Genomic DNA, 16,916 nt, shown 5'->3' with positions numbered 1-16,916 from the left:
TAGATAAGAAAACTTTGTGGGTGCTATAGGAGGGAGTGTGGTCTCCCCAGCCATAGCACAGCCCAGGCAGCTGGAAGAAGCCACAGACCCAGGATGGGGGCCAGCCTGGACAATGGAAGGGAGCTGGCTTGGGATGGGGACAAGTGATTTCCATACTTATGAGGCTGAACAGCTGCCTCTGCTGAGACTCTTTAAACTCCACCCAGGTGAAACCTGCAGCCGCATGTGGGGAGAGCCGGGAGGACAGCATGGCATGTAAGAGGCTCTCCCCCCTCCAGGTTTTGTTCCTCTGTCCCCAGCATGCCATTGACCTGGTGCATGCTGGGGAATAAGAGCACTCTTCTCCACAGAGCCAGGTGGAAGCAACTGGGCCGACTCTTGGACCAGCAACCACAGCCCACCACTCTCTATGCAAGACACTGCCTCCTGCTGCAAACACACCGCAGAGGGGGGATCCACGATGTTCCACCTGTGGGTTCAGGGCAAGAGAAAGGCCTAACTTCTTGCCTGGCACATCAATCCCAGCCAGGGCTGTAAATTCCAACCCATTGCTGGAGCACCGTCTATCCAGTTTATACCACTTGTACACAGCCCTGGGAATTCAGACCAACCTTGAGTTGTATCAAGCTTGGATGAAGCAAAGTCAGGGTCCTGCTCATCCAGAAGAAAATGAGTCCTAATGACGGTAACACGGAGAGTGAGGGACCAAAAGGTCTTGCCAGTGTTCCCGGGTCTGTGTGGGGTGTGATATAAACCTGCACCACGATAGTCACATGTATGATCTGCCTTGATTAACAGGTTTCCTATTCTTTTCCTGTTTGTCCACTTTGTTTTGTTTTTCTTCTCTTGTTTTTCTGTATTATTTGTTTGTTTGTTTATATTTTGCTCTCTGGGAATGCCTGTTATCCTCTCTTCCCTGTCTGCATCCTTCTCCCAACTTCCTTTCCTTGCCCTGCCACCTTTCCTGCCCTGCCACCCCACCCCATCCCAACTGACCACCCCTCCATGAGCAGTGGCCGTATCCATTACACTGAGATGTATGAAATGCTGACTCTCATGTCACCACCGCTAGGCCTCGGCAAGAGATGTCCCTCCAAAGTGGCATATAAGGTAGACCACCCCTTCCTTTGTTCTGGGCTAGAGACCAACAGGACACGGGACTCAGTGTGGGGAGGCCAGAACATGGGAGGAGCCTGGGCTGGGGAGGAGGAGGAAGGGACTCAGAAAAAAAAGCAGTGATGGACTGAATGAGTCAGAAAGTTCACAGAAGGATGACATCATCAAATAATACAAGGGATGGTTTGCAATATTATTCAAAATTGAGGGTTTTTTTTTTTAAGGTGTGTTATTTTGTGGTTCTACAAGTGTGTGGCTTTTTATGAATGGGTTTCTTGAAAGGAAGCATTAAGCGGTGTGCTGCATTTTAGAGGAGACAGTGTTGGCCTGTGGGATAGCCTATATAGACAATAAGGAAGCCTACAGCACATCAGCTATTAGAGATTATAAAAAAAGAAATACCTTCAACCGTATAAGCTAAGGAATACTGCAGAAATTCCTCTGAACATGGTTCAAGAAGAAACTTTTTGAAACAAATTTCTTCCTCCATAACATAGGAAGGAACCATGGTAGAGGTTCTTTCTAGGTATTAGGAGAAAAAGGAATGTGTCTTCTGTCCCACAGCGGAGTCTGGGATGCAGTTTTATCTCTCATCCCAGCTAGCCAGTTCTCTTGGAAATACTCAAGGGAAAGACTGATGATGGGCACAAGCTGCATTCAGTATTAGAGTCACCTCATTGGTAACACTGAGGCATGGGGCCTGGCTCTGGTGCTATGGGTGGATTTCTCCCTGGCTTGCTCAGAGCAGCAGTGCACATTGGGGTCATCTCCCATTGGGATGCTCATAGCTTTGGGTCCTGGATTGTTTGCCTTTACACATTAATAATTATTGCTATTAATTCCCTTTGGTTTTTCAAACTGATCCAGAACTCTGGAGTTCTTTCATTCATTTAGGAATGCACTAAGCAATGTGTAGATAGGACTCAGATGCAAGTAACAAACTGTCTTTACACTCAAAGACACCATGTGCATGGAATAGGGTTAGGTGAGATGTCCCAGTGGAGCATTAGAGACCCTCCCTGAGGAGGAGACACTTCCCTCCCAGCCAGGCTGGTGGTTCTGCCAGAGGACCTTTTGCTGCTACCTCCAGTTTATCTAGCTCCAGAGAGCATCTTATTGAACTTGGACCATGCATGGCCCCTCATACACAGCTTACTGGCTGCCATCTTTTTTGCTTGTGATGACCACATCCAAAAGCATCAGGTAGTGGAATGTGGCCCTGAGTCCTTTGCATTCCTGGGATGAAGCTTGGTGGTACAAAGGGTGTGGGACTGAAGAAAAAGGTCACATGAATTCCAAAAGCAAGATACTCTCTGGAAAGTGGATTTGGCCATTTCCGTTTGATCCCTTAGCTTGGGTGAAAGGAACAAGGCCTGCCCACTCTGCTCTTGCCTTTGTCACCCTTCTTGCATTCTTGTCACTCTGCTCTCCCATCCTTCTTCCCCAAGACCCTGTTTGCACTCCACCTTTTTCCATCCCGATTCACCTCATCCTTTGGATAAGTTGGACTTATGCATGTTCAACCATGTGTTGGCAAATTTCATCTTTTCAAGACTCAAAAAGGGGGCACCAGGATGCATCTCTCAAGTCAGATAAGCAAAGCAAAACCTCCCCCTTCACTGTCTTTCCATCTGAGTTTTGGGGTGTTCATGCAACAAGTGGAGATGTGGAGCTGTCTTAAAACAAGGGATGAAGTCACCTCCCAGAGCTGACTCTTTCCCCTGAACCACTTCTCTTAGAAATCACTTTCCACCCCTATCAAAGACATTCTTAGGACCCTGGGGGAGTCCTACAGAATGACTAGGGAACCTTGTTCCTTGGAATTTGGAATCATTCCCTAGGGGAATAAAATAGCAGCAAATGAGCCTTAAGTGAGAAGTAGGGAGAGTAGGCCTGGGGAAGTGGTGGGAAATCCTTGCCCTTCTTTTTTGTCTGTGCATTTGACCTCTGCATTTTCCATCCCTTCTCACCAAGGCGTCTTTCCATATGTGTTTTGGCCTGCTGTTTCTCTTCTCTCTTTCACACAGAGATTGGTGCTGATGAATATGCCAGTAGCTGAGGACATGACGGTTCACTTCACCTCCACACTCATGGCTTTGATCCGGACAGCTTTGGACATCAAAATTGCAAAAGGTAATCTTGTTTTTTGTTTAGCTTAGTTTTGTTTTGTTGTTGTTAAGTACCGTCGAGTCGATTCTGACTCATAGCAAACCTGCATAGGATTTCTGAGGAGCCGCTGGTGGGTTAGAACCATCTATCTTGTGACTCAAACTGATTTTGGGTCCAGCGCATTATCCTGTACCACACCGAGACACCATGTTTTGTTAGATGCCATCAAATCAGTTCACCTCATACCAAAGTTATGCACCACTGAGCTAAACACTACATAGTCCTGTGCTGTCCTCACAACTGTTTTTATGTTTGAGCTCATGGTTCCTACCATTGTGTCAATACATCTCTTTGGGGACCTTCCTTCCTCTTTTTTGCTGATTCCCCATTTTACCAAATACATTGGCCTTCTCCAGGGACTTGTCCCTTCTGACAACATGCCCACGGACGATGTTGTTCCATCCTGGCTTCTAAGGAGCATTCTGGTTATATTTCTTCCAAGATAGATTTGTTTGTTCTTTTGGCAGTTCATGGTGCTTTCAACATTCTACATCAACACTGTAATTCAAATGCATCAATTCTTCCACAGTCTTCCTTATTCATTGTCCAAATGTCACCTGCATGTGAGTCAATTGAAAATACTATAGATTGGGTCAGGCATGCTTTAGTCCTCAAACTGATATCTTTGCTTTGGAAAGAAAAGAAAGAAAGGAAAGGATTCTGGAGCAACTCATGGAAGGTGGTGGAGGATGAAGATAATTGCACATCCATCCATCTGGCTGATCACACCACAATGCACTGCTGTTAGTTTCACTTCTGAGACTCAAGAATTCTAATATTTGCCATTTCCTCCTGGTAAAATGATTGGCTTCATAATCTCCAAGGTTCTTTACTGCTTTAAGAGCATGTTGTCTTCAGTGCCTGGTACATAGTTTATTGTTTGTTGTTTATTAGTACCTAGTTACTTGTTTATTGAGCAAATGAATTCTATCTATGCTTCTTATTCTATGGTGTCGCTTCTCTAAAGTCTCAGAAGGTATCTGGAGCAGCTGCTCTCCTAGAGGCTACCATGCTCCATTGCTTGTCTAGACTTCTGATTTAGTGACTTAGGAGAGAAGAGGTTTGCTGCTTCTAGATGGACCGCTGGCCTTCCTGCTCTTACCAGATCCAGATTCTTTTTTAAATTGGGTCTCTGTGACCATGGAGTCCGGTATCACTGAAAGACCTTCTGAACGTATAATGAGGTAGAGGAGACTTGTTGTTAGGTACCATCGAGTCAGTACTAATTCATAGCAACCCTGTGCACAACAGAACAAAACACTGCCCGATCCTGGACCAACCTCACAATTGTTGCCACGCTTGAGCCCATTGATGCTGTCACTTGGCCAATCCATCTCGCTGGTGGTCTTCCTCTTTTTCTCTGACCCTCCACCTTACCAAACATGATATCCTTCTCCAGAGACTGGTCCCTCCTGACAGTATGTCCAAAGTATGTGAGATGAAGTTTGGCCATACTGGCCACCAAGGAGCACTCTGGCTGCCCTTCTTCCAACATAGATCTATTGGTTCTTTTGGCAGCTCATGGCACTTTCAATATTCTCCTCCAACAGCATAACTCAAAAGTATCAATTCTTCTATGGTCTTCCTTATTTACTGTTGAGCTTTCGCATGCATGTGAGGTTATTGAAAATACCATGGCTTGGGTCAGGTGCACCTTAGTCCTGAAGCTGACATCTTTGCTCTTCAACACTTTAAAAAGGTTTGGGGCAGCTGATTTGCCTAATGCAATACATTGTTTGATTTCATGACTGCTGCTTCCATGAGTGTTGATAGTTGATCCAAAAAAAATGAAGTCCTTGACAACTTCAGTCTTTTCTTCATTGATAAAAATGTTGTTTATTGGTCCAGTGGTGAGGATTTTTGTTTTCCTTACACTGAGATGTAATCCATACTGAAGGCTGTGCTCTTTGATCTTCATCAGTAAATATTTTAAGTCCTCTTAAAAGGACTTAAAAAGAGGAGGCTTGGCTGTGACTATTTTCATCTTGCTTTCTGATGAGCTGAGCACTTGGGAGGCTTTTAAACAGAGAAAAGCAAAGTTGATCTTGGTCTTGGGACCTTGGATCTCTGTGGCAGGATAGCCCTGAGTCATTGGAAATGTAAGCCAAATCTGTTCTGCTTCTTCAGCAGAAAGACCTGGTGTTGAAGATCCACTGTCACTAAATGCCAAGAATTTTTCTCAAAATATGAGATGCCCTGCTGAGTCAGCTCCTACCCTCACCAACTCCCTCAGTCATTGTTATTCCGGTGCCTGTTGTATTTTATTTATTAATAATGTATCTTATTCCAGGTGGTGCAGACAGGCAGCAGCTCGATTCGGAGCTCCAAAAGGAGACCCTGGCCATCTGGCCTCACCTGTCGCAAAAGATGCTGGATCTGCTTGTGCCCATGCCCAAAGGTATGGGGCTCGTCCTGGGTACTTGAGTGTCTAGCTCTCTGCTCCCCAAGGATAGAGTTAGGGACTCTTCATGTGCCTAGTACAGTGCCTGGCAGATAAGAGGGATAGGTGAATGAGTGGTGCAAACCTGCTTCAGAGAGTGGGGAACAGGGCTGGTGAGGCATCACGTCCCTCCCTCCCAGTTCATACTGTACCACATTTGTGTTTTAGCCTCTGATCTGACCGTGGGCAAAATCTATGCAGCAATGATGATCATGGATTACTACAAGCAAAGTAAGGTGAAGAAGCAAAGGCAGCAGCTGGAGGAACAGGTGAAGGTCAACCACAGCATGGTGGCTGGGAGGGACATAAGATACAGTAGAGATACGAGGAGGCCCTGGAGGGCTCCCACAGGGACAGACCTGTGGACCTCTGAGGCCTGAGACCTGCAATGGTTTAAAAGCAGAACTAAAGGGCACAGGACCCAGGAACATCCTAGTGATGTCTGCAATTGGAAACTATGGGCCCAAGAATGCTGGAACAAACGTTAAAAATGCTTGAATGAAAAGGTATCAGTCATTAGAATCTGTTGGGGTTTTTAAACCAGAGAAAGGAGGATACAAATGGTTGCACAGCTTGAAGAATGTAATCACTAAATGCTACATGTAGGAAGTGTAGAACTGGTGAATGTTTTGCTATATATGTTCTCAACAGTAATGCTTTAAAAGGTACCAGTCGTAATTCTGGTTTACCCAGGTAAATGGTACCTCCCATCAGCAGCAACTCCCACCAAGTAATCCGAGTACTTTTTTTTCCCTCCTCCCCACCTTTTACACAGAAAAATGCGCCCATGTTCCAGCGCATGGAGCCTTCATCGCTGCCTCAGGAGATCATTGCTAATGCCAAAAGTCTGCCTTACCTTCAACAGGACACAGTTGGAGGCCTGTGAGTATCACTGACGGGTGCAGTTCCCCAGCATGTGTCCTGTCACACCTGCTATTGTGCAGACACATCAAGCTAATGCCCACGAGCACCAGAAAAATGCTAATCTCATCCTTTTTCCAAAGTTGAGACGTCCTTTGGCATCTTTTCAGTAGGTGAAGAGCAGACTACCCATGAGTTTAGGATGGTGTCCGGACCTGGGGGCAGTGAGCACTGTGAATGGACGAGGGAAGCAGGAAGCTTTGATTGGCTTTTAATATACTGGAATCATAATTATAGTTTTGTTGTGAAGAATGTTCATTTTCTCATCATAATTCTTTCTGACCACTTTTCTGCAAAGCTAGTATCCTCCTAGGAAATAACTTCCCTCACTTATTGTGAATTCTCCTATCTATAGAAAACAATGTTTGCTGAATGAAAAGGAGGAGGAGAACCACCTGTTACTGAATATGTTCCCTATGGTGGGCACTTCTAGAGGCATTATCTTCATTCTTACTACAAGACCATGGAATTACATAGAAGTGTTCATATTTTAAAAATGAAGAAACTGGAGGCTGAAAGACATTCAAAAGTTGTCCAAAGGATAATAAGAATCTGAACTAAAAAACAAAACAAGCAGTTATTTCAGACTCACTATACCGTAGTGGTTACGAATCGGGCTGCAAACCGCAAGGTCAGCAGTTCGAAACTACCAGCTGTTCCATGGGAGAAAGATGAGGCGTTCTGCTTCCATAAAGATTCACAGCCTTGGAAACCCTGTACAGGGTTGCTATGAGTTGGAATTAACTCCACAGCACATAACAACAACAATACCACAGTAAAGGAGCCCTGGTGGTATTGTTGGATAAGCACTGGCTGGCTAACTGCAAGGTGGGCGGTTCAAACCCACCAGTCACTCTGTAGAAGAAAGATGAGAGTTTCTGCTCCTGTAAATATGTACAGCCTCAGAAAATCTATACAGGGTGTTTATGAGGCAGAATCAACTCAGGGTGGCTGTTGGGTGGGTATAACATGGTAGGAGTGCCTGGATGGTGCAGATGGTTAAGCACTCATCTGCTAACTTTTGAACTGATCATTTAAATCCAATAAGAGATGCCTCAGAAGAAATGCCTAGCAGTCTGTTTCCTTGAAAACCCTATGTGGGTACAGTTCTACTCTGACACACAGGGTGTCACCATGAGTTAGAATTGACTTGATGGCAAACTGATTTGATTTGGTGTATCATTGTTGGAGTCCTTGATTGACATTAGCCTAGAGTACATTATGCTGCTAACTAGAAGGTTGTCAGTTCAAGTCTTCCCAGAGACTCCTCAGATAAAAGGCCAAGCACTTTACTCCTGAAAAATGAGCCCTCAAAAACCCTGTGGAACACAGTTCTACTCTGACACACATGGAGACACCATGAGTCAGAATATAGTTCATACGGTGGTATCTGTAACGAGCAAAGCTCAGGCCAAAAGTAATTTAAAAATAATTTAAATTTAAAAATTTAAATTATGTTTTAAATTTTTAAAAAAGCCTAATTAAAGAATTTTCTACTTCTTCCAAGTTATAGGTCTTAGCCCCAACTTCAAAACGGGTCCCTTTTAGCATCTATATCTCATTATAACATTATCTGTCTACTATTAATAAGCACATATGGAGCACCCAAAGGGTATTAGGCCCTGTGCTCAATGTAAATGAGTTTTAGGGTTTGGATTTAACTTGGTGCTAGTTTTCATGAAACCTGGGACCAGTATAACCAGTAGTTATCAGGAGACATGAAATGTAGGGTTTGGAGTGACAGCTCTGTTGGAAGGCCACTTGGATGCTGGCACCACTAATGTTTGCCTATGGTCTTGAAGACCTGGTTTTGAAAGGCCGTGTTTTCAGAGGTCACTGTCTAACCCATTTGGGAGGGAAGAAGAAGACCAAAAACATGACCAAGGCCCTGGATGCTTTGTTGGAACAACTTGGTGTGATGGGGTAACAGGGTGTGAAATTTCCTTTCTACAGAAAACAAGTAGATGTGTCTTTTGGTGCTGAAAGGAGATCAAGTGAGATGGTCAGGGCCATGGAATCTTCTCATTGGAAGGAATTACAATGTGTTTCATGGGTTTAGAAATGGAGTCACACACACGCCCCATGTAGATTTATTTTATCCTCAACAATTAGTTATGCAAATTAATCCACATCACAGGATCACTTCAGTCTATCTCTCATTTATCTATTTATTCATTGATCTGACCAATATTTATTGAGGACCAAGATCTGCTCAGGCACTAGGGAGTTAGCAATAACATGATCACAGTCCCATAAAGACAAATCTTGAAAAAGAAATGATTCGTAATAAAGGTTGCCAGGGGAAAGGAGAATCTGTTGTGGTGGTAATGAAGGAAACTTTCACCTACTTTTGTGACTTTGGAAATACTCCCTGAAGAAAAATATTTGAGCTAAGACTTATGGGCCAATCTCTTTAAGAGAGGTGACGACAAAAAGTGTGGTAGTGTGGGGAACCTCAAATCTATCAGAATAATTAGAGCACAAAGAGCTCAGGGGTGAATGTGGCAGGTGATGGATTTGGACAGCAAAGATAAGGCCTTGCAAGGCCCAGTAAGCATGTTAAAGTGGGTAGACTTTGTCCTAGAATAATGGTGGTTTCAGTATCTGAGTGATGTGGTCAGATGTGTGCTTTGAAAAGATCATTCTGAAACACAGTGTGGAGAAATGATTGGAAGGAAAACATTCTAGACTCAGGAACACTATTTAGTAGTATAGTGCAGTTATGTAACTCAGTGTGGTCTCGATTAAATGAAGAAAGGTGGTCAAATCTGAGAAAGATTTAGAATGTAGAGTAGATAGGATTTGGTGATTAATTTGCTATGTGTAGTGCAGAAAAGATGAGGAATCAAAGATGACCCTTGGAGTGCAGGGGTGAAGCTGACTGGATATGCCCTCAGTAAGACTGCCTCTGATGGAAAACCAAACATCATGCAACCAATTATTCAGAAGAAGAAAGGCGATAATTTTCAGTGAATCCTTTGCATTTCTGGTGAGTGAGAAAAAGGAAAGCATAGCATGATAGGAGTACATGGAACAGGGAGAGCTGACCATTGGTCAGGTAGAGGAAAAGTTGGATCAGAGAAGATATCCTTAAGGAGGTGACTCCTAATAAGACTTCTGAAAAATAAATTCAATATAACACAGAAAAAGTGTGTTGGGGAGAGAAGGTGTTGAAAAAAAGCATTCTTTACTATGGGGACAGTATGGACAATGCATATTTAAGTCCTAATGCAGAAAAGAAGTCTGGCTTACTCAACTAAGAAAGACCGGTATGTCTGCAATTCAGGGAGCAAGGAGGAAATGTGAGGCAAAGCGAGGTGAGGCGGCAGGGAGCAGATCACGAAAGAATGAGTTCAGAACTTAATCCTAAAAACAATGAAAACCTGATGAGGATTTAAACCAGAGATTATCTAGGTTTAAATTATTTAGCTCTGTGAGGTGATTCAGTGATTCCAAAGGGCCTGTCCACCAGAGTTACTCATTGTCTGCTCATCTTGTCCCAGTTCTTCTCAGAAGAGGTACACTGGGGAAGATGACCTTTAGGCAGTTGTTTAAGTATCAGATGGCTCTGTAGCAGTTGTGAAAACTCAGCTAAAACCCTCCCTGTTAGCAAGCGTCCAGTTAGGTGATTCTTTTTTCTTCTCATCTTCCCCTGTGATCTCAGTCTAAGGAAGACTGTAAACCTGTTGCCATCAAGTTGATTCGGACTCAGAGCAACTCTAGAGAACAGAGTAGAAAAGCTCCATTAGCATTTCAAAGGCTGTAATCCTTCTGGAAACAGATTGCCACATCTTTCTCTCATGAAGTAGCTCTTGAGTTTGAAACACTGACCTTTTGGTTACCAGCTGAGTGCTTAGCCATTGTGCCACTAAGGCTGCTTTAAGTAAGATTGTGCCTACTGATTATTTTTAAGTAATTGGACATCCTTACTGAAGCCCCAAATTTTTCTTTGGATGCAGACTCACCTTTCAAGTGGATCTTTCAAGAGCAGAAGACTGAGGAGATGGTGTCCCATCGCTCTCTCCTTACTCTACTCCCCTTGCTAGAGCTGCCTCCCCACCACTTCCCATAATCATTGTACCTCCTTTGGATTTTGAATAGCTCAAAATGGTAGTTGTTGCCGTACTAGCAGCAGTGAATGCCAGTGGGAGCCAAATACTCAGGAAAAGTTGGCTGCCTCTTTTTCTCCTGACCAACTCAGTGGATCCCATTGGCTAAGCATGTCTGAAGGTGCTTCCTGTTGTTGTTTCTGCTGAGTGCCGTTGAGTTGGTTCTGACTCATAGCGACCCTGAATAGGGTTTCCCAGGAGCAACTGGTGAGCTTGAATGGCCGACCTTACAGTTCAAATGACTTTGTAATCCAGCGCATTAACCCACAGCGCCACACCAGGACTTCTGTCTGGAGGTGCTAAGCATGGTTTAATAGCAAGCACACTGTGACAACTCTCCTCACTTTTAGTCTGAGATATCTAACACTTGACAGACTTTGTCCCTGTCTTCTTACCATCTCAGTAGCCTCCTTCATTGCCATTTTCACCTCCTCTGAAATCATTCGACCCAATTCATGAACTAACAGACAGTGTCTGGCAGAGTGGTTTCTCAATACTATTGAATTGAATTGAATTTGGCCAGGGATGTTGGCACAATAAGACCATATACTTAGTGAGAACATTGGGGGGGAGGGGGGTTTAAAGACCATGACTGTTAACATTGAAACAAACTATTCACTGTTTAAACTATGGCATTGTCCCATAGTTTAATGAAGACGGAAACTAAGCAGAAACAGGTTTACAATTTTAGCTTTGGTATTCCCTATGGCTGGCTGTGACAAATGATGTCATCTGTCACAGATATGCTGGTCATCAGCGAATGATGACTGGTTCCAAACACAAGTTGCAAAGAACAGTTTCTCTCTTTTCCAGTATATTTTTTAAATCTTGCATCATAGGGCTCAGATACCTATAAGTTGACCAGGCTTACAAGTCAGTCAGGGTTAAAAGGTGTTGCCCTTGCTGGGAAAGAGGTCTTGACTGGAATGGGGATTGGTGGTAGAAGATATGGCATGACTGTTTCTCTCTCTCTTTCTCTTCCATCCCCTCTGAACTTGGCATCACTTTTCAGCAGCGGCCGAAGTGGATACCCTTCAATGAGTCCACTTTCCCCCCAGGAAATATTCCAGTTGGCATGTATGGACCCAACCGATGATGGACAATTCCAGGAACAGCAATCTCTGGTGAATGAATGAATTACATGACCTGGAAAATACTTTCTTGGTTTCCTAATCCCTCCCACTCACATTTTCAACTTTCATTTCATAGTCATGATCTACCAGAAAAACTATTTCCGGTAGTCCAGCCAATTAACCTGGGCACTTCCTGTCTTTATCCCTTTCATAGCTAAGTTTCTCATGGTCTTTTACAAATGGTCACTCTTCGGGTTTTGCAATCCTAGAGGCCCCTTACCTGCTGCAGATACTTATATTGCTCCAGGCCAATCCCCTTTCGTTTATACCTCTGAACATCCAAAGTAGAACAGAAAGTCACATATAAAATCTTGCCTTTGATACGGAGGCTTAAGATGAATCATCAAAGAGTGCGGCACTAATCGTATGCTTCATGTAGCCAGTGCTACTCTTGGGAACACAGGAATGCTTCCCACATCCCACAGTGGTAACCTTGGGAGCAGTGTGTGCGATGCTGACTAGGTCTCTGCCCGGAGGCACAAAGGAGTCTCTAGCTCCTGCTCTTTGTGGATTTAGGCAAATGGGGCCTTTGGGCTATAGTTCTACAAGGTCAGAAAAATGCTAACAGGTCCTAAAGCCACTTTGCTGAACACAAAATGAGTTTCTGCTTAAAATAAATGATTAAATTCTCTTGAGACCTATTGAATGAAATTAAAGCTTGGAGAAGAGAGGGCAGGTTGAACTGTATACCCCTGAGCTATACTGAATGGAAGTGATAGGTGGAGTGTGGGTGTTGCCTGCTTGTGGGTGCATGTCTGATGGAAAATGAATACTATTCAGAGGTGGAGAAAGCATTTCAGTAACTCAAACAAATCAGAGATTTAGTTACTTGTGATTGCTGAGAAAGAGAATTGTGCAGGGTTGTGTTTAGGGAGACAGTCAGGCAAGACACCCCAAGGTATGAGGGATTGCTTGAGGGTGATTCTGGTGAGGGAGGTAAGAATTGGTGGAGTGATTCCCTGCCCTCCCTCTGAGAAACATAGCCCCAAAGTCCAAGGATAATTGGGGCAGAGTTTAATTCTTAAAAGTGCCTCTCAGCATCCTTCAGCTTGCTTGCCTGGTGATGGGTCTAGTGGGAAAAATCTCAATCAATGTGTCCTTTCTTTCACAGGAAAGTTTGCTTTATTCTCTCATCATTTCTGCCGATTCTCCAGGACTGAGCTATAGTCCCAGGACTCTGGATATGTGTTCATCTCATTGTCAGTACTGGTGTCTGTAATTCAGGTGTCAGCTCGTGCGACACACTCACCACTGTGTACTCCTGGACATCCATGGGGCTGGTACACCATGTCCTGAGGCGTGGCCCTGACTCGTGTGTGTGCATATGGAGTGTGTGTGTATGCGTGTGACTTACACGGCCTCTGATACCCATAGACTGCAATGTTGTTCCACATCTGTTTGGAGTCAGACCTGTGTGCTGTATCAAGCATGTCCTGCAAACCCTGCAACTTCCTCAAGTGCACACATCACCTATCCTGGGAAGACACTCGCCCAATTCACAGCAGAAAACACTCTGCCAAATGGTTATGGAGGCCGAAGGGTGTCTCAGGAACCCTCTGCTTTGGGCAATGCCCTACGTTTATACACTTCATGCTTTAAGGGTGCCATTTCCTAAAAAAAACAAATCACTTTTCTTCTGGTATTATCTCCAGATAGCCAAGTTGTTACTAGGTTTACATGACCCCTGTAAACCAAAGGCAGCCCCATACTTTATGCAGTGATACTTGCTAATTGTATAGAGCACATGCATAGACCAAGCAAACATTCTTTAAGCAGGAAAATAACCAGTTAGACAGGGCCTTAGAGATTCCCAGTCCAAATTTCTCATGTTCTACAGTAGAGTAGCAAGGAGCTCTGGTAGCGTAGTGTTTACAAATCAGGCTGCGAATCTTAAGGTCAGCAGTTTGAAACTACCAGCTGTTCCGTGGGAGAAAGATGAGGCTTTCTGCTCCTGTAAAGATTTCAGCCTCAGGAACCCTGTACAGGGTCTCTATGGGTCAGAATTGACTTGACAGCACTTAACAACAACAAAGTGTAGAGTAGCAGAGTCCAATGTGATAAGAGCAGCATAGTCCAGGAATATGATAATCACTAGTCACATGTGGCTGCTAAGCACTTAAAACATGGCTAGTGCTTATTGAGAAGTGGTGTGGCACTATAGAATAAGCATTGGACTGTGAACCAGAAGGTCAGCAGTTCAAACCCATCAGCTGCTCCTCGAAACCCTATACAGGGTCACTGTGAGTCATCCTGACTTGACAGCACATAACAACATAAATATAAAATACATACTTAAACTTGTCAAAGATTTGTCAAAGACTGGGTACAAAAAAAGTGTAAAATATCGTTAATTTTTATAATATATGTTGACATGACCTTTACTAAGGTCGATTTGGTACTAAAATTCTATCTTTTTTATTTTTTAATGTGGCTAATATGAAATTTCAAATTATGTGTGGCTTACATTATATTTCTATTGGAATATGATAGTCTAGAGTATTCCTGACAGATGGCCACCCACCACATTTCATAATGATTTCAATCATAAGAGAACCCTTGCCTAATAAAAGCAGGTATCTTAAGGCTTAAGAACATAGACTGACATCATAAATGGGTACATCTCCTAGAATATGGATTTCTGTTTAATGGATGAGAGACGACTTTAGATGAAAAGAATAAACCCAACTCTACCATTTCTCAGAAAGCAAACTTAACATATCTAAAATGTATCATTACCAGCAATGGTTTGTTTCACAAAGCTATAAAATTTGAAGCATTGCTCAATGAAGGGGAAAAAATAAAAAGATGATACTAGAGATGACTTTGACCTCTTAATCTCAGTTAAGGGAAGTTTATTTTTTAAAAGAAAGAAAAGTTTCAACTGAATTTGAATTTAGAAAATATCCCTGAGTGTCTGTTTGAGACATCTCTTATACCACATATGTGCACGCAGGCACGCATACACACACACCTCTGAGACCTTCGAGATACAGGTCTCTTTTCTGAAGGTCATTCTTGGTATGGAAGAAGCAGAATATCCCCTGGAGGGGAGAAACAATGAAACAGAACCAAGTCCACAAGCATGGCTGTATGTTTATTTCCAGGAGCCAGAGGTTAGTGAATTAAAAAGCGTGCAGTCCTCTAACCATGGCATCTACCTTCCTTCGGACACCCAGGAGCATGAGGGATCTGGGAGGGCAGCCTCTATGCCACGTCTGACTGTGGATCCCCAGGTAAAAAGCAATCACCACCCACCATACAAAGTGGCATCCAGGGCTGAATTGAAATGGTGGGATATGAAATAATATCTGATATTTTTTAAGTGAACTCTCAACTTGTCCCCATCCCCTTCCTGTCAACACGGCTTGGCTCACGGGCCTCCTTTCATAGAGCCGACTTTTCTTCCTCCATGTGTTTTCAGGGAATTCCCAACCACACAACGTAGCCACCGAGATGCATCATTCTCAGCAGATGGGCTAAGCCCTCTCAAGACTCCACCAGCCATGCAAGAGATACGTTTTATTTTTCCTTCCCACTTTCCTTCCTTTTCTCCTTGCCTTGATGTCCCAGTGCACATGCGGTTACTTACACACAGCTCTGTGTCAGGACTGTCTTGTCCTAACCAGTGCAGGCCACGCCTCATTTCTTTGTCTGTTTACTTGGCTTTATTTCTGATGTCTGTCTGTCTTACATCAAATTTTGACAGAGACAAGAAGTTTTTGTGGATCTGTTTTGACATCTGTGACAACTCCAAATGCCAGCGTTTGGGGTGGGTCTGGGGTGGGCCTGACCGTAGAGGAGAGTAGTGTATTCTTCCTCTCTGTTAAGTCATGTGCATCCTCTTCTCATGCAATAAATAGGTCAGGCTTTCTCTGGAGAGGCAAGGGAGTAAAAGTGAAGCCAGGCTTCTTTCATGATGTAGACTTTTTAGCAATCAGTGTAGGTTTGTGGCAATTACTCTCCCATGTTTCAAAAGTAGCTCTGATATTCCTGTGGGTCCTAGTTAAGCCTCTCTGATAGATGACTCTGTGGGAAGTCTGTACTATCTGACTACATTTTGCTAGGCTTGGCCCTACTACACTCAGAACAAAAGTTGTTTGCTTTCCTGAGCAAAAGAAGACCTGGACCAGTTCCAGTGCCTATTATATTAACATAACACACTTTCTGGTCTGAGCAAGAAGGATTCAAGGAAGTGCTATCGCGAGGCTACAATTTGCAGTCTCCAACAGCCTCAACACCACTTCTTTCTGACCATTAATCCAGACCTTGTGTTCCTCTGGCGGTTCACATTTTCAGGTGGTGACAGACCCTAGCTCCATGAGACGCTCTTTTTCCACTATTCGAGATAAGCGTTCAAATTCCTCATGGTTGGAGGAATTCTCCATGGAGCGAAGCAGTGAAAACACCTACAAGTCACGTCGCCGGAGTTACCACTCCTCCCTGAGACTGTCAGCCCATCGCCTGAACTCTGACTCAGGTGAGCTATTGTGCATTTGCTTCTCTGATCAGGCAGTGGGCTCCCATCCTGATGGACTGATTCAACAATGGCAGCAAATCATTGGAAACAGAACTCAGATCAAGATAAGGCTTGAGGATAGTGAAGGATGAAAGAATACCCCTTACCAAAGAGGGTTCCTGTATCTGACTTATATCCTGAGACAGTCCAAAGCTCACTATACTCATCAAAATGTTGATGAGATTTCTTTCTTCAGGAGTAGAACTATATAGAAATCATCAGAGATGAAATTTCCAAATGGCCATTGGCAAAACTCCTGGGCTTCCTTGGGATTGTATTGGAGAACTAGTAGGGGGCAGGCTGAACTGTGACCATCAACTCCATTTCTCCCAAAACAGTGCAACTTAAAATTGTATTTCTTATTTAAACTTTATTTTTTAATTTTATTTTAAGGTTTTTATTGTGGATTGAGTGAATGAAAGTTTACAGGGCACATCATAAGTTTCACATTCAACAATTCATATAACTTGTTTCATTACATTGATTATAATCCCCTCCATATACCATCAGTT

At 43.6% G+C, this 16,916-nt stretch overlaps 1 protein-coding gene across 4 annotated transcripts in view; it reads left to right on the top strand.

The window, feature by feature from the left end:
* CACNA1E (calcium channel, voltage-dependent, R type, alpha 1E subunit) overlaps positions 1–16,916 on the top strand; it is a 456,151-nt gene that overhangs the window by 422,683 nt on the left and 16,552 nt on the right. For 2 of the 4 annotated variants that reach the window (XM_006872551.1, XM_006872552.1), the window contains 8 exons: positions 1,014–1,110; positions 3,144–3,249; positions 5,576–5,683; positions 5,894–5,994; positions 6,501–6,607; positions 11,768–11,879; positions 14,993–15,121; positions 16,185–16,365. In XM_006872551.1, coding sequence (XP_006872613.1) covers positions 1,014–1,110; positions 3,144–3,249; positions 5,576–5,683; positions 5,894–5,994; positions 6,501–6,607; positions 11,768–11,879; positions 14,993–15,121; positions 16,185–16,365 — 941 coding nt within the window. The remainder of the gene's footprint in view (positions 1–1,013; positions 1,111–3,143; positions 3,250–5,575; positions 5,684–5,893; positions 5,995–6,500; positions 6,608–11,767; positions 11,880–14,992; positions 15,122–16,184; positions 16,366–16,916) is intronic. The other 2 variants (XM_006872554.1, XM_006872553.1) reach the window with 1 other exon arrangement.

This window comes from Chrysochloris asiatica, unplaced genomic scaffold, assembly GCF_000296735.1.
Source record: "Chrysochloris asiatica unplaced genomic scaffold, ChrAsi1.0 scaffold00203, whole genome shotgun sequence".
NCBI lineage: Eukaryota > Metazoa > Chordata > Mammalia > Afrosoricida > Chrysochloridae > Chrysochloris > Chrysochloris asiatica.
Note: the sequence above shows the minus strand (reverse complement) of the source record. Positions and strands in the feature narration are given on the sequence as shown.